Genomic DNA, 26,600 nt, shown 5'->3' with positions numbered 1-26,600 from the left:
CCACGGGTCATTTTATCTTGGGTTGCAGTGAAACACTAGATTATTGTGCCAAGATCCTAGTTAGAAGTGCTGTGTAATGGGACCTACCAGTTTTTTCAGACATCACAACACTGTCATTAGGAAACAGGATCATTATAAGTAATTTAAGAATCAAAACTATATTATCATGACTCCACTATCATGGTTAAAATACTGAATTTCCTAGTTCCCAACACCTTATTATGTTACAATTTCCTAACCTGTACAAATAAAACAAATAAAAGTATTGCATGCATAGTCAAGCATGTGATTGAACATTCGCTTAGAGAATTCTGATTGGTATAAAATTGAAGTATGCATTGTAAATGAAGTTAAGTATTGAGTTATTCCCGAAAGGCAATGTAAAAAATTGAAATAGACAACAATAATCATAATAGTTAAATCTTCTTAATGTAGACAGGACCCCTGGGAATTTTCAAGGTAAAACATGGTAGTTACAGGCACACACATGTCTAGCAGATGACACAAAATACTGCAGCCACACTGTTGTCAACAACACATGCAGAATTCCCAGGTTTCTCATAAACAGCTCGTACATGTTACTTCTATGTACTCAAAAAAATCAACTGTGATAGACCCATCAATATTGTACAACCATTTAAAAACTTTGAAGTATTCTACAGGCTGAGATCATACAAACAGATTAGTCAATATGTTATACATAAGCATTGCAAATGAAGTGGAGGCTGTTAAGCATGTGATTATTTTATTTTTTTCTCAGTTTGTTCTGTCTTTTTTTCAAACGTGATAAATTTATTCAAATTCAACAATGCGGTTTGAAATTAGGTTTTTAAATGGCTAAATAAGGAACTAGGTGCAGACAAGTTGTATAGTTCAGGGGTTATAAGATTTTGATACATTTTGTATATACAGTTTAAATTTAAAGATTTGGTTGAATTTATTTACTGCTTTCTGAAGGTTAATAATTATGGCAATCTCTTATAAATTGGCAGTATGGTTCGGTGTCTTGTGTGATACCAAAATGGCACAGATATAGATATGTGTGAATTCATTGGTGTTATGACTTACATCATGTTGTCAATAGTGTAAGTGATTTGTAAACTCTGGGTTGAGAATATTTTGACTTCAGTATTACAAAACCACGATTTTATTGTGCCAAAATACCCATAGCATCATTGTCCATATACTCTGGGGTCGTTACTAATGTGAGGTTGTATAGAGTTCGTGTGATATAAAGATGACAGTTATCTATTCTCACAGTATAATGCACGTTATACCTTTATGAAGGTCATATTTGCCTGTCAGGTATTCGCTCACCGGAAAAATGCTACAACAGACTTGTTTACTCTCAGGTTATCTGACAGTATAACAGATCACGTAGACGGTCATAGTAAAAGATTTTTGTGAACCTGAAGGTATACGCATACATTTTCTGTCACCAGATATGCAAATAATACTATAATGTGTATTAGATGGCTCTCAAACTTCTGAGCATTTCCTTCCTTCTAGCTCCTCTTATTGTCTTAAAATAGAAATTTATGTATTTAATATGTTAACGACATATTGAATAAAATTTAATTGCTAATTAGAAGTAGAGTAATCAAATTAATTTTAATTGTAAAATATTGGTACAGGTTTTTTTTTTAAGTTTGATAGAAAGAAAATTATCCTCTTAATCAAATTTGAGTTCTAGATAAATAAAAAATAAATTACCTGTAAGTAATTGTCACGAATTACAATAGATGTGTACTATTAAGATGAAATAATTGATGAAAATCATTTGTTTATAAATCTGTTTAGTCAGAAATTCTTTATACTTTGTGATTCTTGTTACATTTCAATCGTGTACAATTTTGTAAAACACACAGTTACTTTATAGGAATCATTTGGCTATCAACAAATTGCTATCAACAAATAGGGAACCCAACATCTTTCTCTTTAAATGTATAAAAACAAACAGGCATAGAGTATAAGATATTCCTTTGATATAATTCCCCTGTGGTTTCCCTAGGACAGTGTATCAATGTGTTTTATATCCGTCTGCATTTACACTCGCTAATCTGTCTCTCTTTGTGTCCCTATACTCCTTGACTTGACCAATATTAGGTTTATGATAACGGTCCCTTGAAAGGGACCTTATAGCTAAGGCAACTAGTTTATTGATTTTCATTGAGCTAAGTGATTTACAAAGAAGAAGATAAGGATGGTGTTGTGCCATGATAGATCAGACTTTCTCTACCCATGGGCCTCTCAAAATACTGCTTGGTTTTAAGACATATTTTATCAATGAAGAGAAATTAAAAGGAAAACTATGTGTAAAAGTGAGTAAAGAACAGGAAATATTTTATTTAAGGAAAAGATATGTGAAGATAAAGAGTAGAATGTAATGTGAAATAGAAGGCTTTGTTTGTGTGGGATATTGTTTCTTAATGGAACATCTTTAGTATGTAATATGAAAACCATGTCCCTGCCCTACAGATTGTATGACTAGTCAAGGCCTTTACATGTATTCTTACTGATATGTTAAGTTTAATGAAAATTTTATGGGAATTTGTGGAAATAATATATGGTAATGACAGAAGTATTATACAGTATTATAAGATGTCTTAAAGCAATATCCATATAGTTACATGGAATATATACTGAGAAAATTTAATATATGCTGAATTTGTGTATGGAAGGTGGGAAGGAAACAGTGTATGGTGTGATTGAGAAAATTGAATGACTATTGAAAGATGGTTGGAAGAAAAAAAAAATATGTATATAGTGCATGGGAATAGATGATGACCTTTTTTATGGAAATATAGTTTATAAAAGATAAAAAGAACTCTACAGGGAAATAGTGTATGGAAGTTGATGAGGACGTCTTGTATACAATAGTGTATAAGGGGAAGGAAAAAGAGACCTGTAAAGAAAAAGTTTATGAAACTGTTGAAGAGGTTATCTTGTTTGTAATTAGGATAAGAAAGAAGCTTAATAAAGAAATAGTGTACAAGGTGTCATGATGAGGAAGAAATGTTATTTTGAAATATTGTATGACTCATGGTGAGGTTTATTGGAAGAGAATTACAGAAATATTGTAATGATCATAGTGAACGTTTACAGGGAATGAATTACAGAAATATTGTTTGACTCGTGGTGAGGTTTGTGGGGAATGAATTACAGAAATATTGTATGATCATGGTGAAGTTTATAGGGAATGAATTACAGAAATATTGTATGATCATGGTGAAGTTTATAGGGAATGAATTACAGAAATATTGTATGGATCATGGTGAGGTTTGTGGGGAAGGAATTACAGAAATATTGTATGATCATGGTGAGGTTTGTGGGGAAGGAATTACAGAAATATTGTATGATCATGGTGAGGTTTGTGGGGAATGAATTACAGAAATATTGTATGATCATGGTGAAGTTTATAGGGAATGAATTACAGAAATATTGTATGATCATGGTGAAGTTTATAGGGAATGAATTACAGAAATATTGTATGATCATGGTGAAGTTTATAGGGAATGAATTACAGAAATATTGTTTGACTCGTGGTGAGGTTTGTGGGGAATGAATTTCAGAAATATTGTATGATCATGGTGAGGTTTGTGGGGAAGGAATTACAGAAATATTGTATGATCATGGTGAAGTTTATAGGGAATGAATTACAGAAATATTGTATGATCATGGTGAAGTTTATAGGGAATGAATTACAGAAATATTGTATGATCATGGTGAAGTTTATAGGGAATGAATTACAGAAATATTGTTTGACTCGTGGTGAGGTTTGTGGGGAATGAATTTCAGAAATATTGTATGATCATGGTGAGGTTTGTGGGGAAGGAATTACAGAAATATTGTATGATCATGGTGAAGTTTATAGGGAATGAATTACAGAAATATTGTATGATCATGGTGAAGTTTATAGGGAATGAATTACAGAAATATTGTATGATCATGGTGAAGTTTATAGGGAATGAATTACAGAAATATTGTATGACTCGTGGTGAGGTTTGTGGGGAATGAATTACAGAAATATTGTATGGATCATGGTGAGGTTTGTGGGGAAGGAATTACAGAAATATTGTATGATCATGGTGAGGTTTGTGGGGAAGGAATTACAGAAATATTGTATGATCATGGTGAGGTTTGTGGGGAAGGAATTACAGAAATATTGTATGATCATGGTGAGGTTTGTGGGGAAGGAATTTCAGAAATATTGTATGATCATGGTGAGGTTTGTGGGGAAGGAATTACAGAAATATTGTATGGATCATGGTGAGGTTTGTGGGGAAGGAATTACAGAAATATTGAATGGATCATGGTGAACGTTTATAGGGAATGAATTACAGAAATATTGTATGATCATGGTGAAGTTTATAGGGAATGAATTACAGAAATATTGTATGGATCATGGTGAAGTTTATAGGGAATGAATTTCAGAAATATTGTATGATCATGGTGAGGTTTGTGGGGAAGGAATTACAGAAATATTGTATGGATCATGGTGAACGTTTATAGGGAATGAATTACAGAAATATTGTATGATCATGGTGAAGTTTATAGGGAATGAATTACAGAAATATTGTATGGATCATGGTGAACGTTTATAGGGAATGAATTACAGAAATATTGTATGATCATGGTGAAGTTTATAGGGAATGAATTACAGAAATATTGTATGATCATGGTGAAGTTTATAGGGAATGAATTTCAGAAATATTGTATGATCATGGTGAGGTTTGTGGGGAAGGAATTACAGAAATATTGTATGGATCATGGTGAACGTTTATAGGGAATGAATTACAGAAATATTGCATGATCATGGTGAAGTTTATAGGGAATGAATTACAAAAATATTGTATGACTCATGGTGAGGTTTGTGGGGAAGGAATTACAGAAATATTGTATGGATCATGGTGAGGTTTGTGGGGAAGGAATTACAGAATGGCTAAGAAACATAGAATATGAGGAAGAAATAGATTGCTACATTGATTGTTATACATGTTCAGACTTGGTGCCCAAGACCAACACAATTTATCTTGACTCTGATCACTGCTTCATTTATTGTAATTACAATGATCTAATCTGCATCACCTAGTATAAACTGTGCCTTGAATAAATGCCCCTCCAGAGTATTGATATGCCATTGTGTCAGCAGAGGCCAGATCAGTTCAATGAGCATCCCAGGGGAAGAAAGGTGGATAGTCTCTAGTCCTTGTCCTGGACAAGAATCAATGAATCAGAACAGTAGATACTATTCCTTGATCAATGCTATGACAATTGATCCTTTGAATAACACTTGACTTATAATTCAAAGTATGGTTAACTTACTGACTATTTATACAGAAATTAACTCTTTTGAAAATGTTTCAAAATGTTAATGACAAGAAAATTTGTGTTCTTTATTTTCTTACTAACTAAAATTCTTTAGCAGAAGTTTGGATTTTGAAATTTGAGGGAATTAATGCTAATAAAAAGACAAGGAATAATGTTTAAGTTTTAATTTCAGTACAGGATCTGTTACATCTGTAATACAAAAGTATCACTAGGTTGTTACTTTTCAGTAGAACCTGTTCTGTCGATTCTAGACCTCCTTTAATAATCCTGCAATATGGTAAACCAGGTACCTTGGCTGTATTAAGAAAAATGTTTTGGCTCCTACTAATAAAGTAATATCTGTCATATCAACCCCACAAACAGTATGGTAGGATTGGATCTGTCCTACAGTTGTTAAATGTCAATAGGTACCTTACTTTATGAATTTGTTCTACAGTAGAATTTTTGAACTCTCACTTTTATAAACAATTTTAAGGAATTTGTCCTACAGTAGAGAATATCTAGCTATCACCCCTATAAATTATATGGAAAAAATTGTTCTACAGTTGAGAATATCTTGCTATCATCCCTATAATCAAAATGGAAGAATCCGTCCTACAGTTGAGAATATCTAGCTATCACCCCTATAAATAATATGGAAAAATCTGTTCTACAGTTGAGAACATCTAGCTATCACCCCTGTAATCAATATGAAAGAATCTGTCATGCAGTAGAGAATATTCAGCTGTCATCCCTATAAACAATATTGTAGCTTTTGTCTTTTAATTAACCTGTACTTGACCTAGAAGAATGTCCTTAGACAGCTATTTTTTTCTGTTAAATGATATCTGAACGATAAGTTAAGTCAATGAAGTTCTTTTAAGAATGGGAAATCAGAAACGATGAAGACGTTTGACATATAGGAGAAATTTGACTGTCTTCAATTATGCTTGTGTAGGTGGTGACCTTGACCTCTAATTCAAAATCATGTGGGTTAGGATAGTAATGGTGACATTTTGCTGTAAGTTCATTTTTTGCTTGTATATTATACTTCTGTGACATTCCACTAGAGAATCTTCTGTTCTTATATTGTCAAATTTCCATCTTTATCAGAAGAAACTACTAGGTAGTATATCTTTCAGATGTATAGATTTCATCTCTTGGATGGTTTCTAAGTTGATGTTGCGAGTGTGGCAGACGTGCCTTCATTCTGTTTTGCACGCAGCTTGATGGGTCATTTTTCACTGGACCATTTACAGCCAGACATGTTGCTGTCTCCCGAGTGCTTCAGCATTGACCAAATATAGATTTTTGTTTTGCAGAGCTCCTAGAAAAGCATCCAATTAATTTATAACAATTGATTTTGTATTTCCAGGGACCTAGATTTATATTTGGACTAGATTTAAGTCACAGTCATCCCCACTTCACACCATATTTCCATCTGATTAAAATTGTTTCCGTCTTGGAAATGAAAGTAAATCTTAATAATTTCACTGAAAGGTGTACATACTAACTGGTGAACCTTGATTTGTTGACAAAATTATAGGACAGTAATTAGTTAACAAAGGATGGGAAATATTTATACATCAATATAAAGTACACAAATTACAGTAAATTACATTTAGAGTTGTAAAATGGATATCTGCCCAGATAGACATATGAATTTTACTGCTGGATGTGTAAAGGTTGTAATATATCTTTAATACTTTAGCAAGCCTGAAATATGAAGCCTTTTGAAAAATCATCAATACATTTCTGCAATCAGAGTTGTGAGTTTTGTTCTTTGGCACATTTCCAGGAATTTCCAATTTTCGTTTTCAGCTGTGCATGCATGTAAGCATCAGGACAGGCAAAATGAAAAAGTCCAAAATCATTATAAATATAATAAAATCAGAGAAAGGTCCAACAAAAGTGGCATCAACTTTAAAACTATAGCACATGCATATAAATCAATAATATGCACATTGTGAATACAACTTCATTTGAATGTATACAACTGATCCATAAACTTGGTCAGCCATGATGTTGATGACCATATTAAAGGTATAATTGGTGATGTTATCAAGGTGTTGTTTGGGGTAGAAAATGGTATATTTACACAACAGTTTTCAAACATCAAAGGAGTATGCAAGCGTTGTTGCAATGGGTGCACTTAGGAGTAGGGATATATGTGAGATTGGCGTTACAACAGGTCGCAATACAATGAGATAATACTATGTTAGAATCATCTACATTGTAAAGAAAAACAATAATGTTGGAATCTCCTAAAAGGTGTTTTACATCAAGTTTCTTAGTTTTTGTTACAGTTAGCAATAGCAGTAGCAGTATATAACCTTAATGTGCATTTAAGATTGGTGCAGAAACCGGGAAATAGTCCGGCATGGACATTGAGAGAAGTGTACTGTATATGTCGCCATACACATAACAGATCTGAATGCCTTGCATGCAAATAGCAGCTAAACCTGGCTGTGAAGGCATTATAATGTACTTCTAAATACATATATCTATGGATGATGCTGTTCACACCTCGTTTCATCGATAATAGAAACTGTCCTCAAATGTATTTCTCTTAATACATTGGCATCTTCCTGTTAACCAACTAAAACCTGTTCAGATTTTTTTTAATCACGAGAAGATATTAAATGTATGATAGCTCTTGGTCCCAAAAAATAAAAACAATAAAAAAAAAAAACCCAAGAATACAAAAAACCACCATACTGTATTTATTCAGCAATAAGCCCACTGTATGACCTGAATCTGTGTGATTCACTAATTCAGATTTAACTGGAAAAGAAGGGTGGAAAAGGACATTTATATATATCCTCCGAGTGAAAAGTCAAAGACCAAGGTCATTAGGATTGGTTACTTTACAGACAGTAAATTGGTAACTTTCAGCTGTCAGTAAAACAACCACTCAGGTGTCCTTTTTCTCAAAGCTTTTTTCAGCAACCTACATAAAATCTTGAATGGTACACTTCGCTTCAAAGGTGAAAGTCAATCTTGTCGTTAATCCAATAATCCTGGGGAAAGGATTGTGAGATTTCTGTTTTCTGGCTGTAATTTAAAAATGTTTATTACTTGAGAGATGTGTAAGACTGCAAGTTTGCCATAATTTGTATTGTTTTAGATAATCAGAAACAATTCCAGTACATGGAAGTATACTGGCATTTGAAAAAATGATCACAGTGAAATGTCATGTCATTTAAAGTTATTGTGACTGCAATAAAAAAAACCTGGTTACTGTCAACATCTCTCACAGGGAATTGGTATCCTGGCACCAGTTGCTCAAAGCTTGGTATATTTCAAATATAAATTCAAAACATATTGAAACATTCTTTTCTTTTCACAGCAGTTGATTTAATAAGACCAGCCAGATTAATTTTTTTGAGGGTTATCTTGGCTTTTTAAAGCCTAGCTGGTTTTTTTTCATTGGCAACAATTTGTATTTTTCACCAGCCACTGGTTAGCTATAACCAAACTTTGAAAAGCTAAGGCCTAATTAATGGAAATAGGTAATTTATGTGAAGAATGATTTCCTTTCTGATTTCAACAAAAGCTGGAGAGTCAGGTAGCCATGAGTTCCTGAGATGTGTCTGCAAGGCAAGCTTGAGAGTCAGGAAGCCATAAGATCCTGATATATGTCCGTGAGGCAAGCTGGAGAGTCAGGCAGCCATGAGTTCTTGAGATGTGTCCGCAAAGGAAATGGAGAGTCAGGTAGCCTTAAGTTCCCGAGATGTCGCCATGAGGCAAGCTGAAGAGTCAGGCAGCCATGAGTTCACAAGATGTGTCTGTGAGGCAAGCTGGAGATTCAGGTAGCTATGAGTTCCCGAGATATGGCAATGAGACAAGCTGTGAGTCAGGCAGCCGTGAGTTCCTGAGATGTGTCTGCAAGGCAAGTTGGAGAGTCAGGTAGCCATGAGTTCCTGAGATGTGGCCACAGGCCGAGATGGAGAGTCAGGCAGCCATGAGTTCCTGAGATGTGGCCACAGGCCAAGATGGAGAGTCAGGTAGCCATGAGTTCCTGAGATGTGGCCACAGGCCAAGATTGAGAGTCAGGCACTGTGAGTTCCTGAGCTGTTTGTGTAAGGAGTGCTGTAGAGTCAGGCACTGTTGAGTTCCTGAGCTGTTTGTGTAAGGAGTGCTGTAGAGTCAGGCACTGTTGAGTTCCTGAGCTGTTTGTGTAAGGAGTGCTGTAGAGTCAGGCACTGTGAGTTCCTGAGCTGTTTGTGTAAGGAGTGCTGTAGAGTCAGGCACTGTTGAGTTCCTGAGTTGTTTGTGTAAGGAGTGCTGTAGAGTCAGGCACTGTTGAGTTCCTGAGCTGTTTGTGTAAGGAGTGCTGTAGAGTCAGGCAGCCATAATTGTCTGAGAGTCTGGTAGCATTAAGTTTCTGAGACTTCTTTGTACACATTGCTAGAGATTCAGGCATCAATTTGTGTGTATATCTCTGTCCCTAGAGTTAATACTGACAACTAATACAATCACACCCTACATTTGTTACAAACAGTTATCAAAGTAAACAACTTACTATTGGGATTATTGGAGGTACCCTCACATAAAGTTTGTTAATATCAGGAATGAATCAGACACTACAATTTGCTTTCACTCTGTGCATTTTCAATGTATTCTACAACTAATTATAGCTGGAGCAATCAATCTAAAAGGCTTCTTCACTCCTGACTTATCTTGTGAAAATGAACTTTGAAATTACTTTAGCTTACTCAATTAAATATCAAAATAGATTTCTATTTACCATGAAGAGTTTGATTTAATAAAAAACACTTTTGAGTTTGAATTTTTATATATTAATTACCATATTTATTCCAATAAACGCCCCGGGGGTGTGAAATTTTTCAGACAGGGGGCGATTAATAGAACACAAAATTTCATACTTTGTTGGTCGTGACATGCCATGGCTGCCACTTAAAAAGATTGTTTAACAAACTAACGAATTACTCAGCAAAGAATGCATTTGAAAATTGCAGTAATTCCAACATCGTTGTAGCTTTAAACATTGTTGTCAATTGCATTCTGATAACCTGAATTCTTGTATGAAATGACATGATGTCAATCGTGTCAGCTTCAGTCAAAAACGTACAGTGTTCATCATCGCTTGTAGGCCTAGTTTGCATAACAAAATAAAAAACAAAGCGGTATATAAGCCAGTCTGTTTCTTAATAAATCCCACATACCTGATAACAATGTCTGGGACAAAACGAAATTACGACACTGCTTTCAAGCTTAAAATAATCGCCTTCGCAGAGGAGAAGGGTAAACATGCCGCCGCGAAAGTGTTTCGTGTTGACAGAAAACGAGTGCGGGACTGGTGTCAAAACAAAGAAAAATTAAAAAATCTTTCTAAACCATCTAAACGCTGTAAAGGAGGTGGAAGGCATGTCAGATATGAAGATATTGACAAAAATCTGATGAGATGGCTACAGGACAGACGGGAGGCCGGAATACGAGTGACTGGGAAAGCATTGTGGTTTGAGGCCCTGCGTATGCATAAGGCAAATGGTAGTCAATTGTTCAAAGCCTCATATGGATGGTTTTCTAAATTCGAAAGAGACATAACATTTCGTTCAGGTGATCTACGCATGTGGCACAACATGAAGTTTCATTAATTGATGATAGTATTGACAGTTTTTTTAATTTCGTATTAAGAATGCATCGGCTACGAGAATACCCCGATAGCCATATCGCTAACATGGACGAAACCCCGGTGTGGTTTGACATGCCAGAAAAATTAACATTGGCAATAAAGGGGGAAAAGGAGGTCAGAGTTTACAGTACTGGCCACGAAAAACAAAAAATAACGGTGACACTGGCAGCATATGCCGATGGGACTAAAATCGCCCCCCTTGTGCATATGCCAGGCATTCGTCCCCTTCCGAAAGATGACATACCAAGTGGTATTGTGGTATACATGTGCGGGGCCGGACAAAAATCCTGGGCAAACGAGGAAAGTATAAAATTTTGGTTAAAAAAGACTCTGGGGTGTGAATAATATAGCTAGGAAGTTATAAGTATGGGACGCTTTCTGTGGTCATCTTACTGAAGATGTAAAAAAACTGGTTCGTCAAAAATATAATTCAGACATCTGTGTTATACCCGGAGGATGTACATGTAAGCTACAGCCAGCCGATGTGTCGTGGAATAAACCCTTCAAACAAAAACTTTGAGAGTTGTATGATGAATGGTGTTTCAGTGGCCCCATTGAGAAAACCAAAGCAGAGAATCGTAAAGCCCCATCTAAAGCTGTAATGTTGTCTTGGGTCAAGACAGCATGGGGATAGCATTAGCCCGGACACAATCAGAAGATCGTTAAAAAAAATGCGGTATCACAAATTCGATGGACGGTAGCAAGGATCATATTTTCCAGCATGATTCTGACAATGAGGAATTCCAGTGGTTTAGTGAAAAGGATGTCCAAGCTGCAGATGACGTTTTGCAAAATTTAATGGGTGATGTGAACGCACCTTCTATTCCACAAATAGAACTGAGTGAAAGCAAGACTGGCGAAAGTGAAAGTGAAGACAGTAGTTCGTACGGCAGTCCCGGCCGTTAGGCCTGCAGTATATTGAAATGAACCGTGGATTAAATTGATATTACTTGTGTACATGTCGTGACAGTGTAATTTTCTTGTGCCAAAATTCATTTGTCTATGTTCATGGATACCAGGAATTTAAAATTTATTAAAAGGTAAGCTTTGTAACCTGACTCCTGAGTTGTTGAAATTTACTGAGAAAACAGGTGGGGGGGCGTTTATTAGAGACGGGGCGTTTATTGGAATAAATACGGTAAACCCATATCTGTTTTGTTCCTTCAAGTTTCATGTTGTAAATACTAATACTACCAAAAATGGAGATGTCTTTTATTGATATTTATTGAAGATGACATGGTTGGATGTCCTCTGATTTAATCAACTTAACACCAAAGTGATTGAACATTTTGTGCCCGTTTAGATAAAATTTTTCATTCCCTTGGGGATGAGATGAGGGGAATCTTAACTGGAGGGGAGAGATTTCCAAGTTTGCAAATACAAGGCTGGCAGGGCATTTGGCATCTCAATCAATACATTTTTCTCTAAGAAATAAATCATTATGAATTCACCTCTGACATATGCTTCATGTCTAGATTTCTTTATGGCCTTTCTTTTTTCTAGATTAGATATGACTTTTTTGAACATTGTAGAGTTTTGGTTTCCATTGTAGGATATGCAGTCCGTTGTTCCCTTCCTTATTAGCAATACTGTATGGTACTGGTTGAAATGGCCTTTAAACACCTGAATCAAGGAAAGTCATTCATGTGGAGATATTCCCTCAGATATTCCCCTGTTTTCACCTCTAAAACAACTGACAGTGTTAGACTTGACCCAGTGTTCAGAATTTTTCATTTGAGGTTAGTGTAAATAAAGCTTGATCAGAGGGAAACTTTGTGAATGATCAATCAAGGCCCATCAGTCCTGTCCAAATCATGATAGCTATCAAATAACTCCAGCTGTAGCAGCAACATATCAATACTACAGTAATGTTTACTTTCTCCTTGTTGTATAGCTCTTCTAAAGGATGTGTAGCAGAAAGTGAAATAAATCATTTATATATCAGTCATGAAGGTTCACTGTGATAAAAATTTGAAAAAATGCATAAAATGAAAGTGAAAAAGTGTTCGGGAAAGAAAAAAAACCTTGTTATGGAGAAGATCAACCTACAAGTTCTGTGTAATAGGGAAAAAAACTTTGGCAAGTATGCATAGAAGTGAGAAAAAATAACATTTAAAAAAGAAAGAAACACCTTCAAAAATTCAGAAAAGATGTCAGTATTGAAATTTTTACCATTGTAATAAGTCCACAACTAGAAGTTTAAGTGAGAAATAGAATCTAAGACTTGAAATTTTTTATCTTTGTAGATATTGACTCCATCAGTTCTACTTTTATGCTCCTCATATTGTCACTGCTTTGTCCATCTCTCTGTCCATCCATCCATTATAATTTTTCTGGAGCATAACACAAAAACTGTAAGTGGTATCAACATAAAACTTCATAGATAGATAGGTCTCAACAAGGGAAGTACAGTGCAGCAGAACCATCACTCTCTTTTTCATAATTCTTAGTTATTAGTTGACTATTCTTAGTCATTATTCTTAGGTAGATATATCTCAACAAGCAGGAGGGCAGTGCACAAGAATCATAACTCTCTTATTGCCCTTTGTTATTTTTCATACTGAAATTTTGTCCCAATCAGGGAGCATAACCTGTCTGTGACAGCCCTTGTTAGATATTGAGATGTAACACATTAGGGAAAAAAGCCAGAATGCATTTTAAATAAAGCTTGAGGTGGTTTAATGAAGAAGAATAAATGTGTGAAGTGGATTTAGTATGAAATTAAGGAAGTGTTGCTTCTTTGAAGTATGATGAAACTGAAGTGAATTCCTAACCTTATCTTTAATCACAAGGTGGCAATGTACTGATACATTTGAGGCAATAGAGTTGGTCATAATCAGGAAAATTTATGCTTTGTGAATATGAGTCAGGGCAAAGTCAGTAACAACAGTACACATAGATTGATTGCATTGTAGAAATGATAAAACTTTGTCATTTATGTTTACTTTAAAATCAAAATTAATAGTGGGGATCAATTGGGATGGGGATATGAGTTTTGTGTTATGTCTTTCCATCCTTATAATTTTACTTTCATCCATCTATCTATCCATCTATCTTTTGGCTGTATTTCCAACACTTCTCGCTACTGGAACTTTATACTTTGGGGTGGGTTCAGCTTGGCGTGGCTGTATGTTGTATACTAAAAGTTGGTCACTCTGACCTACATTTTCACCTTTGACATACATTAAAGCAAAAAGTTTGTCAGAGCTTTTAATCTCTTACACTACTTGGTTGGTTGTGGAGGGTAATTCTCCAAATTATGTAATGTATTCATTAATGTTGTGGTGTCATTCATCAGGAAGTTCTTGTCCACAAAATGATAAACAGTTAAAAGTGAAATTAATCTTCATGCTAGTTTATTTCATGAGTGCTAAGATCAACTGCCAGCCAAACAATACTTATTTTCAAGAAACACAAAATTTAAGCTCCACAAAAATCAGATTCCATTTTAAAAGCCACAATCATGACAGCCCTTTGAGGCTGACTACCAGAACATTTGAATGGGGATGATTTTTAGGTCACCTGGTCCAAAGGACACCATATGGCACAACATCTGTTCATCATCTCTTGTCTGACTGTTACTCATTAGCCATTAAAACCTTATTCATCCGCATCAGTGACGGTTCAATCAGATTTTAACTGAACATCATGATAGGTCTCATTCATTCAAGTAGAATTTCAAACATATTGTACTATGGAAGATTAATTTCAGAATACTACCAGTACTTGTCCTGAAGGCTTGGCAGAGGGCAAAACAGACTCTGATGACAAGGGGTTTAATACAAAAATCATACTCTTCCGGAATAGTTGTACAGACCTTAAATGTTTTCATTTGCAACATTTCTTGGATATGACCATCATGTGATATTTGGAACTTTTGATCATGAGAGGCTGTGCACCTAAAATCTGAATGCAGGACATTTTCTTCTCAAACAACATACTATTGACTATACAATGTTTTTACTTTGAAATCAATGATTTTTCTGAGACCTTGTTAGTACTTATTAAATTGGCCTCCTGGTGTAATTACTCGGCATGAAGTCACAAAAATACTCATGCTGCATCTTTTGCCATAGTATCTGGCTCTGTTATTGAAGATTTATTTCCTGTTGTGCATAAGAGATTAAAACAGTGATTGTCGTTAACCATATGTACATGATAAATCCTTAAAGTTGTTTGATTGCCACTGAATACCTGTTTCTTGAGGTCTGATATTACATAAGCTTTAGGTCTCAGGCTGAATATCAGATATCAGTCTAGACCCTAATGTTGAAATAAATATAAGCCATAGAAAAATTAAAAAAAAAAAAAAAAAAATCTGTTGTTAGACAAAGTTTTGCACATGTTTAACTTGTATCCAGCATTTGCAGGGCATTTCAAATAAAATCATGTAGTAGGATATTATGTTAAGTCATTGCAAGTAATTTTTCAAATTGATATGAAATCTGCACAAGATAGCAAAGTACACCAGACAGTGTAATATCAATCCAGTGTATACATATTTTTTTAGTGGAGAGTTCAGTGGAAATTCAAACCCTGTTTACTTCATTATGTACACATGCAAATGACCTTAGAGCAGGAAGATGATCTTCAGTGCTATGGTAACATGATATCCTCCTTATTGTGTGGGTGACACACAGATATCATTTCACTGGGAAAACCATACCTGCCTAAGATTAAAATTCTTAACTGTTTGCTATTGAAAAATTTTGAATAGAATTTGTATGTGAAGGAGTTACTGTAGAAATATAGGACATGTTCCAAGGTTTTCCAATTCAGAGACATTGTCCACAGATTTTGCACTTGAAGGCTTTGGTAATTATATAATGATTAATTTTCAATGAAATGTAGGAGAGGTCTCCACATGCATAAATTTATTGAATTCTAGGTTTTTTCACGCCTGTTGTTATATTCCAAATAAGTTGTTCTCAAATCTTCTCCTGTAAAATACTTCTGACCTTGAGGGCCATAATGGCTAAGATAGCAGGATATCAGTCTATGTTATGTTGGGTAGAGATCAAAGGTGTGTGGTTTGACGTTCCCTTACAACTTGTAACAGTTTGTCTTCAAAGGGAAGCTGAAAAGTGCTAACAACATATTTGTGGCCTTCCATGACAAAGCACTTCACCCTAGTTGCTCCAGATGGCATATGTGATGGGCCTCTCATGTGTTGTTCCTTGCGGCATCCATCAGCTACTAAACTTAGGTCCTGCCTCAAAATGACCCCTGACCCAGCAAACACGATTGAAATTTTCTAAATAAGATTTTTTTATATATTTGTTAATCGTTTATGGGAATAAGATTTTATATATTCATGTGTATATATCTTTTTTAGCCCGTCATTATCAGATGGTGAGCTTTTCAAATCACCCTTCATTCCTGGTCAGTCCATCCCTGAACAATTTTTGTTGTTGCAACTTCTTGACAAGTATGGAATGGTTCTTTCTCAAGATTTCATATGTAGATTTTTTTGGTCCATAGTTGTGCTCATTTGGTTTGGGACTGATCAGAAAACCAACATGGCCGACGGGTGGCCATATTAGATTTTTACAATGGGATTTGTAATCACTATTTCTTGAGAAGTACAGGATGGATGTCTCTCAAATTTCATATATAGGTTTCCTTGGTCGCTAGTGGTGCCTTTGTGATTTTGGAACTGATCAGAAATACAGAATGGACAAGGGGCAACCATATTGGATTTCAACAATAAAAGTTTGTTATTGCAATTTCTTAAGAGGAATGTTCAAGTTTCATATAATTAAGAGCAAAAACATAGGATAGAAGAGGAAAAAGGGAAAAGATCCAACTTTTAAAGAACAAATAAAGATGACATAATGGTTGTCGCCAAGATCTCTCTGTCTCCTCTTGACATGTAATGTTACCTTGTGGTGTTACTCAAGGAGGATAAATCAGGATATACTAAATTCAGATGATAAAACATTAGATTGACATGAGGGTTATCTCCCCAAACATGTAATGTTACCATGGGATGTTGATAACACTAATGAGAAGGGATGAATAAAGCTAAGTTCAGATGTTGTGCTGTTGATATCTGGAGTTAGCAATGAAAACCTTTGGGGGTTTTTTCTTGTAAACAGTGGAATACTTTTGGAAGTGGTAAACCTAAATCATTGTATCATTACCAATTTATGACCTTGCCCTTAATGAATCCACCAATTTCTCAGTCAAATATAGGTGTCAAGATTTGTTTTTCAGTTGTTGTAACTGTAATTTTGGTTTACATGTGCCAAAAGTTTTTTTTTTTTTTTTTTTTTTGGGGGGGGGGGGGGGGGGGGGGGGGGGAGGGGGGGTTAGATATATAGCCTCTTGTAAAACCATGTTTGCTTGTCACCCCTATCGGTACAGCTAGATAGGCAAGTGCCTTGGTATTTGAAAAGTTACTGATTATGGCAGACTGAATCTGATAGCAACATGTTTCATATTATTTTTTTTGCAATCATTTTATTTGCAGATAAGGTTATTCTAGAATAGACACAAGAAAATTGATTTTAAGCTTGGATGCAAGCCATTAGATGACCGATGAATGAGCATGAATTTACTTCACTGGACATTTTTTGTCTGTTTCTGGCCTCCTACCTAATTTGTCTAGGCAGTTTGTTGTAATTACTGGTAGCAGTGTCAAATAGCTGTAAGTCATTACGCCCACATAAATGTCTGAAGCAGATAGGTAACCATATAATGAGAAAGTTTACAAAGAAATATGTATAGATTTTCTACAAAATGACTTAAAGCAACATTTCTGTGGTATAACCTGTAATTTGTTTCTCGATATGGTTGAATCTGGTTAAAATTTAGTGAAAATTAAACTATAAGAGGTCACATACAGAGAACTCAGTTTGTTCTCTAGGCACACTAACTGATTCAGACATACATTTACTCCATTGGAAAATTAGTAGGCTGTCCAAATTGATCTGGCCCATTACCACTAATTTTTCCAGTAGCCTCATTTTCACAAAGTGTTTCTGTTAGCTGAGAACTGTAAATTGACAGATTTCTGTCATGGACATTTTCCATGACCTTTGGAATTCAGATTTACAAATTATGAAACGTGATAATTGTTGACAGCAGCAGGTTTTACCAATATTAGATGGTTATTGCTAGCTTCATTAGCATTTCCAGTAATGACAAACCCAGTTTAGTAAATGCAAACAAACAAATGATGCAATTGCCAGGTTTAAAGATGACAAGAATTTGAAAATAACATTAACTAGGTCATCTTAGGGTCTGAATGAACTAAAGCCATCATGTTTCATCTGTCATCATATGCCTGTATTATGCTGGCATGAAGGGCTACCAAGTTCATTCAAATGAATGACCTTGACCTATGTTAAAGTCACTAGGGTCAAACATCATAAAATCTTCTGACTTCCTCTTAATAACCTCTCAATCAGGCTGTTAATGGTACATAATTGTATGAATGTCAACCAAGTTTACTCAAATGATTGGCCTTGACCCACTTTGAAGGTCACAGGGGTCAAATATATAAGGAGTTTAAAATTACTTTCAACAAGCAGTACCTCCAGGTTCATGGTATTTTTGTAATAGCATGCGTGAGGAGTGTGTAGGATTTCAAGTTTGCAGAAATTAACTTTATGAACTGCTAAGGTCTTCTATGAAAGCTGTAGAATAGGTGAGAAATTCAGACCCATTTGGCCTTGTGTTTACCTGTAGTGTTAAAATATTCTGAATCTGAACTGTTTTAATCATATATCACTTTTAGCCTTTAGACATCACTAAAAAGTGTGCCCATTTCCTTTAAGACATCTTGAGACATCTTGTTAAACATGACTTCTTTCTTTTTTAATGTCTTAAGATGTCATGAAACATGTTTGTGTTACTTGCCAGTTAAGCATTGTGGTATGTGGGAATTGGTTGAAGAAATGATTATCTTATAGATAATAAGTATCAAACATAGATTAATGATGATCATCTCCTTGTGTTTCAAGCATATGAATTTATTAGAATAATAAGATACTCTGAAATCAGCTGGTTATGCCAAGTTGTTTACACTGACAACAAATAGGCAGACTAGGAATCTGTTTTTGATTTCTGAGGCGTTGATAGCAACAAGAACAGAATGAAACCAAAAAAAGTGTTAATATGAATACAAGCTATTGTTAAAATAAAACAGGTGTAACAGAAAAACAAGGTTACGATTGCATGATATCTTATACACATGTGACCCAGTGAGCACATGAACAATCATACTTCCCAACATTTTGTCGAATGATTTTACTGTATTTCCAAGCAGATATTCAATGAAATGTATTTCAGCTCATTCCTAATGATAGATTGCAACAATGTCAACATACCAACATTTTAAGAACCATACAATCAGATGTCATCTTTTTAGCGAAGAAAAGTGAGATGTTGCTTGTGAAGGCCCATGGGTCTCTTTCTTACATAAATTTGCTTTTAAGCAGGTATGTTATTTTATTTTGAATCATGGAAATAAACCTTCTTTTGCCATTTTTAAATGAAAACTGAAAAAGTTTATCGATTCTTTTCCATTTGGTACACTACATACATTAGTGCTTGTACACTCCACAATAGTCATTTGTCTGATGAAGGTGACCATCATCAAAACATCGCACTGTAATGTTCTTCTGGTTATGTTGTGAGAACTTCTGTTTTATTGACATTACTAATGCAAAGGAAATGTTTTAAATGAACCTCCAGTTATTCAACCATTCACGTCAGAACACAGGTCTGATTAATGGACTTTCCTTCGCCTGAACTTGGAATATCATTGTGAAGAACATCCATTCTGGAAGTGTGATAAGCGGCTGGCTGTTTCCTCATATTCTGTAACATTTATGGTCATAATTTTCACTTAGTGAATTCTCAATTACTCACTCTAGTGTCTTGGGATGTATATCATTACATTGGTCAGGAGTTGGACTGACAGCTTGTCCAATATATACCCTTCAATTTGTGTGGCCTCCTGTCTCAGCTTTGGTTAATTGATTAAGTTTTAGACAATGCTCTGACAAATAATCTCCATATATTTCATTAAGGTCAACGAAATAAAAGATGTTGTTTCTGCCATGTTTGTCATTTAGAGGATGAGATTTAGATTATTTGGAAGTATCGCTGGAGTTTTTATTAATTATGTGGGTGAATTGATATGAATTACTGTCTTTGTTAAATGTTCAAACAATTGCATGACCTACGTTAAAAGGTAACTGGAATCATGTTTCAAAAACTTTTCAAAAATTGACAAAAGTATCCACTAGGCCTGGAATCCTTAGTTTTTAAAAGTTCATGGTGACCTTAATGCCATCGATTTTTGTCTGTGGTCATGTTGTGTGCCATCTGTCATCTGTCATCTGTCAGCTTTTCACATTTTCATCTTTTCAAGAACTGCAGGGCCAGTCTTCAAACCAAACCTGGTCACTAGCATCAATACCTGAAGAGACATCAATATTGAAAAAATCATATTCTCCAACCTCCTGGGACCGTTGGATGGGACCAAAACAGTACTGTTTTTCAAAAACACTAAATTTCTCCTCTGGCAAACGTTAAATGAAATAAATGTAAAGAATACCTCTAGTGATATTGTAAAATTTGTGGTTTCTGGATGTGTATATAGTCAGTAAAATAGAGAACAGTACAGGACAGTTAGTTCTCTTGTTAAAAGCTGCTATTACAAATACACTCTGCAGAAACCACCTGTTATGACTGTGTAGCGTACACTATGCTATCTATTTGTTGGGCATACTTCCCACTTCTTGCAACACCTAATGCTATTACACAAGACCTGTGATGTAAACAAGTCTGGTGATATTTCACAGTGGTGATGAGATAAGGAAGATCTAAAACCATAAAGGGGATAGTAAAGCACTACCATGTCTGACCTTTGCAACATTTCTGCCTGCACTCACAACCATGAAATAATTTTTATATGTGTAGACTGCTCCCAGGATGTAGTGATTGGAGTGTTGAAATAACTTGATGTTTAAAATACAATTACTCCTTTGATAAATTTGTAATTTAATAAACGGAATGCTCGATCTAGCTGTTGTTTAGAAATCTTTGTTAACACTTGTAGGTCTACAGTGGTGACTGCCCCAAGCTAAACTGGGGCTCCGCATTGATTTAAGTCCTACAGTATGCCTACGATAATGTTTCTATTTATAGTCATTTGATTAAAACACATTGAATTTGAAGATATGTGATACATATGCAGTTTTGCATTGATTTTGATCAGTTTTCTGTCCAAAAGAGTTCTACACATTGGGGAAAATGTAAAGATCTAATTTGTATGGCAATGTTCTGCTTGTGAACATTATTTCAGTGAAGCTAATGTAAGTAATCATATTGGATTTGAGTTGGCTGTTCTGATAAAATCTTGTCAGGAAAAAAACATATATAACACCAGCTTTCATCCAGCCTTTGATTTCCATGGATAATATCACCATTCTTGGAAAGTTTGCACTGTGTTCACTTCGTCTGCCCTTGAACTATAATTTATAAGGATGCATATAGATATATATATTACCCTAATGTCAATCCATCCCATCTGTCATGTCACACCCTGTTCTTAATCAATGTCATGTCTTGAGATAATACCTCTCAATAGATTTCGTTCATTGTTACCCAATAGTTTCATGATAAGAAGTTCTACACCTTACCATATTACAGTGATCACTGGTTAGTTTTATAGGGTCAAAGGTCAATTTTGATCACTTGAAATTTATCAAAAAATGATACTTATATAACTGGGATAAGAGACATTCATGTCCTACAGATATTTTCTAGCTTTTACTTGTTTTTTTGAAGTTATATCCACTTCTTAGAAATATTTTCCAAATCTTTAAAACTTGTTCGACCAATTGTAATACAATGTTTTAATTCAATTTTAAAGTTGTTTCAATTCAATTATAAAATATTGTGTTAAATAACATAGATGGGATAAAGAAGAGTAAAAAATATGTAATTGGTTTTGACATACAAATATATATGTATGGGAGTTGCTCCCCTTCTGTCAAATCTCCATTTTGTCTTGGAAAAAGCTCTTAAAACCTTTTTACAGACATTTTGAATATAGTTCAAGCATATCTTGTAGCGTAACTTTTAATTGCACATCATAAAAGAAATATTAAGTACGCATAAAAATCATTGCTATTACCAGATTTGTTAGTCTGACTATCAGATACTTTTTATTAAGCCTGATTAATCACAATAAAATCTATGTCATCAGCCGTTAATTATAATCAAACTGGACTAGTCCATATAGAAAAAAATGTTGTTGTAAACCCTATTGTAAACCCTGTCTTTGGCAGTAGGTAGAGTCTAGATGTGTATTGTCAATCTTACAGAGCAAAGAATGTAATTACTGCAGAAATGAATCATATCTGATTCCACTTTGATGGTATTACCTTTTGTATGTAGTCTATATAAGCTCTGGGATGGGAGGAATGAGAGGGAAGGGAGATATTCTTACTGTGATACGTCTGCAGAGGTCTCTTAACGTGCATTTAGTCAACCAAGACTTGACTGCAGTCCAAGAAAGAACTGCTTTATTGACAGTGGATGCAGAAAGTTGTTTATAGTGTACTCTTATTTCAATCTTCATGGACAGGAAGGTGCATTTTTGTCACACAGTAGCCTGCCATCTTCTGTGTGTAATTCCTCTCCAGTCTGATTTGAATCTCACATGGGAAATTATTGTTCTCTCAAAGACAATCTGTCAAATTATTAGACCTACCCAGTCTGGCATTAAGTGTCTACTTAAGCTTTCCGCATTGTAACCAATATCTTACTTGACTCCATAGTCATCCTTAATTACCTCCCCTTGCTTTGAATTTTATTACAAAATTCTGAGATAGAACAAATGAATATGTTTTCAGCAGTTCCTCAGTATGCTATTCTGTATCTTATCTTATGATACATACACTATGACATTCAAAAATTAAGGATCCAGTCTCTTTACCTTAAGATTTAGCACAGACTCTACCGTATGTTAAGATATTGTGAATCAATCTCCAGGGGAACTTTTAATTTCAGGAATCTTAACAGTATTATGTATTTGGATGAGGTAACTGAGACAGTGCAGCATTTTCTCTCCTGTCTTATACGTTGATGTGAGGTCACTAGTTGATTTAGTTATTTACTGTAATAACAGATTCTAAAAAATATCACAAATTGCTGATTTTATCTCAGGTGACCTATTGTGATCACCTCCAGGGTCAGGTATCAGTAAACAATTTAATATTTCAACTTCTCAAAAACCCCTGAACTGATTTCAAGGAAATTTTGCAGAAACCTTCCCAGGCCTAAGATGAACCCTATTAGGCGCCTGAGGGGAGGGAGGTTAACTTCTGTAATTTTTATAGAAAAATTGTTTTTTAGCATAACGTTTTTTTCCTACTGGAAATAACTTTGTAAGAGTTATTAGTATAGGATGACAGTTTTGATGGTATGCAGGTATTCACACTTACGATCATCAATATCACAATTTCTTTTTCATGAGACTTAAAAGCTACTTACCTTTAACCTTTATCATCAATGTTGCTAATTTCAGGTGACCATTAAGGCTGCTAGGCCTCTTGTTTGCATCAGCAAAAAAGCCTTGCCTGTGTGGTTATGAATTACGTTGGCACATTCAGATTACACTGTAGTCTTTTACAAAAGAGTGTATATTTTGTGTAGATACTAAAAAAACGACAGCATGATGACTTTTAATTTCAAAAAATTCTAGAAAACTTGTAATCATATTTAGACACAGACTTGTGTACACATAGCTGTAGCTTAATAGCTAATGTATGTTTTGAAATTGGGAAAGTTTTCTGTATGTACTGTCATGTCAAAACCATTGTCAATTCTCTTCACTGTATGGGAGAGACTGTTTAAAGAGTTCTGGCTCTTTGCTTTCCTTAAAGACCATAACTTACTGGTAAAATTTTTTCATTCATTTATCTTGAGATGGATGAATACCATGTGGAAAAAAGGATGACTAGAGTGATATGTTTTCATTTCCAAATGTTTTATGTGATTAGAAATTCCTAAAAGTTATCATAATTTTAGAATCTAGAACACTGCCAGGTGCCTTGATTCTTTATCAGTTGAATTTGAAGTTGTCATATATTTATCATTGTTTCAAAATATCACTTTAAATATATTGGGGTAAAATGATTATTACATAACCATGATTTCAAAAACTGATAAAAAGGATTTGATTAAAATCATTCCAAGTTAGATTCTTTTACCAGGGATGGAATTTTGTCTCTTAGACAATCAGAAAGATTCCATTGTATTTATCCAGTCTTTTTGTACCCAATCCTTACCATAACTGTGATATTGATTTGTTGTGTACTTTCAGTTACAAGTTCCCAAGCATGCAGAGTCTGGGCGAGGACCTGGTGTGTGTCTTAGACCAACTGGAGTAAGTAGCCAACCAGTATCTCTATACTTGATGACTGCCATATTTCTGACCTGACATATTTTCTACAGTGGAAGATGTCAATATAATTATGTATATATTTGTCAACACTTGGCTTGCTAACCATCTTGATTATAGCACTGCTTTCTTATCATTCAATAATTTAACAAGAATACATTTAATCAATCTATAGTTAATCTATAGTCAATAGTTTTTTTATACAATATTGGAAGCTGGCGGGCGGAGGGGGGATAAAAGCTGTTGTAAAGTTGTCATTCTATGATAGACTTCACATAGACATAGTTTTCAAATTCTCTACAATTGCTCTTCTGTTGCATATTCTTGTCTCTAACACTGTTGTTTCTTGTGCATTTATAAAATGATAGAGGATGAATGTACTTGAGAAATTGAGAATATTAAACTTAAGGATGGAAGTTTCTCAGGTAAGGGATTGTCATCTGAAGTGGTCCTTATACTGTAAATAATGCTCTGTTTTACAGTGTGAAACAGGTGATCGGCTTAGGAGAAGGTGCTGGAGCAAATGTCATCGCTCGATTTGCTGTGAGTTTCTTAAGATATAATTTATTGTATCTAATGAGGGGGGTAGCCCTATTGCGATCGTCCTTTGTGCAACTTCGTCTACCGTACATCTTGAAACAGGTGTCATCTGTCATAAACAGTTTACATTTTCAACTTCTCTTTAAGCCAAAGGTTATGGTATTGGGCCAGTAACATGCTGGGTTGAAGGGCTACCAAGTTTGTTCAAATGAATGACCTTGACCTATTTTGAAAGTCATAGGGGTCAAAATGTGTTAGAATCTGTAAATGACTTCTTCTCAATAACCAAATGATTGAGGGTCATGATATTGGGCCCGGAGCATGCTGGGTCAAATATGCTAAACTAAAACAACAGACATTGTTATCAGTTTCCTTTAATTGAAAATTAAGCCTTCAAACTTAGAAACATATATCAGTTCTGTTCTGTCTGCCCCAATGCTGGGACTGATGGATTGGTTCTAAAACTGTCCAAAGACCTGAAGACATCAGTCAACCATGAAGTCCCATGGGCCTCTTTCTAAATTAGCTGTGGTATATCATAATTATTTAGTTAATATTTATTAAGCAAAAAACACAAAATGTACAACTTAATTTCAAACATGCAGTTTGTAAGAACTTTCAACATAAGAAATTTTAATGTCTTCAATAAAACTAATAATTTGGATAGTGTTCTTTATTCTTTATGCATGAATAAGGCTTATCAGCGAATTGCTGCCAAAAGAAGTTGCAATCATTACTAGTGTCACTAACATCTAAACAACTAGTATCTGGTCAAAATATTTTGGAAAAATTTTCATGCTCGTAATGTCAATAGAATAGGAAGTTCTTTGTCTGATGAAGGTGACCGTGTAGTCATCGAAACATCACACTCTGATCTTTTACTGGAACTTACATTCTATCTTGTCAAGATCAAAGACCTTTAGAATCAAGAATGGCAGGCTGTTTTATGAAAAAAGCCTCATAATCAATTATACCTGTATGTATTTAGATGATGCCCTATTTTTTTTTTTTTTTTTTTTTTTCGTATATAATACAATTGAACATATTAAGTAAAAAAATTGATTTTGAAAATTTTCGGAGCTTTGATAAAAAATATGAAAGTATCAGGGGATTCTGGCATTCTACTTGATAAGGCAGATACTTTATACCTGGAAATTTTCACCTGTTTAATTTTAGCCCTTTTCACCACAGGAGGGTGAATTGTAAGATGGGAGCAAAAATGTATTACAACCCTTTTATACAATCCTCAGAGGAGAAATGAACTAGTACATGGGCAAAAATATCCTAGTATTTGGTACCAGGTTGGCCAGTTGAAATCATTGAGTTGGAAATACTGATATAATTGGTGATATTGCAAATGGAAGTGACTTCAGAATGAGATCTGTCTTAAGTTGATTTCCCTAATATTGCTTAATCATGTTGTTTGTTTACAGATGGCCCAACCGGACCGATGCCTTGGAGTGTGTCTGATTCATTGTACTGGAACAACCGCTGGATTTATGGAGTCCATCAAGGACAAGGTCATCACTTGTTCCTTAAAATACAAGCGATATATTGTCATACTGATAGGTCGAAATTAGAAATTAAGATTTGTGGCAAGGAAAGGTGAAAATGAAATCTAAATGCATTTTTCGTTTTATGATAAAATGTGAAACTAAGTTGATACTG

The 26,600-nt window shown here is 34.8% G+C and overlaps 1 protein-coding gene across 1 annotated transcript in view; it reads left to right on the top strand.

Annotated features, from left to right (window-relative positions):
- LOC132554058 (uncharacterized protein ZK1073.1-like) overlaps window positions 1-26,600 on the top strand; it is a 64,740-nt gene that overhangs the window by 19,900 nt on the left and 18,240 nt on the right. The window contains exons 5-7 of the mRNA XM_060218354.1: window positions 24,315-24,377; window positions 24,875-24,935; window positions 26,366-26,452. Of these exons, the coding sequence (XP_060074337.1) occupies window positions 24,315-24,377; window positions 24,875-24,935; window positions 26,366-26,452 (211 nt within the window). The remainder of the gene's footprint in view (window positions 1-24,314; window positions 24,378-24,874; window positions 24,936-26,365; window positions 26,453-26,600) is intronic.

Source organism: Ylistrum balloti, unplaced genomic scaffold (assembly GCF_031769215.1).
Source record: "Ylistrum balloti isolate Yb309-2 unplaced genomic scaffold, AGI_CSIRO_Ybal_v1 Utg370374, whole genome shotgun sequence".
In the NCBI taxonomy this organism is placed as follows: domain Eukaryota; kingdom Metazoa; phylum Mollusca; class Bivalvia; order Pectinida; family Pectinidae; genus Ylistrum; species Ylistrum balloti.
The sequence above is the reverse complement of the archived record's forward strand: the minus strand, read 5'-3'. Positions and strand labels throughout refer to the sequence as shown.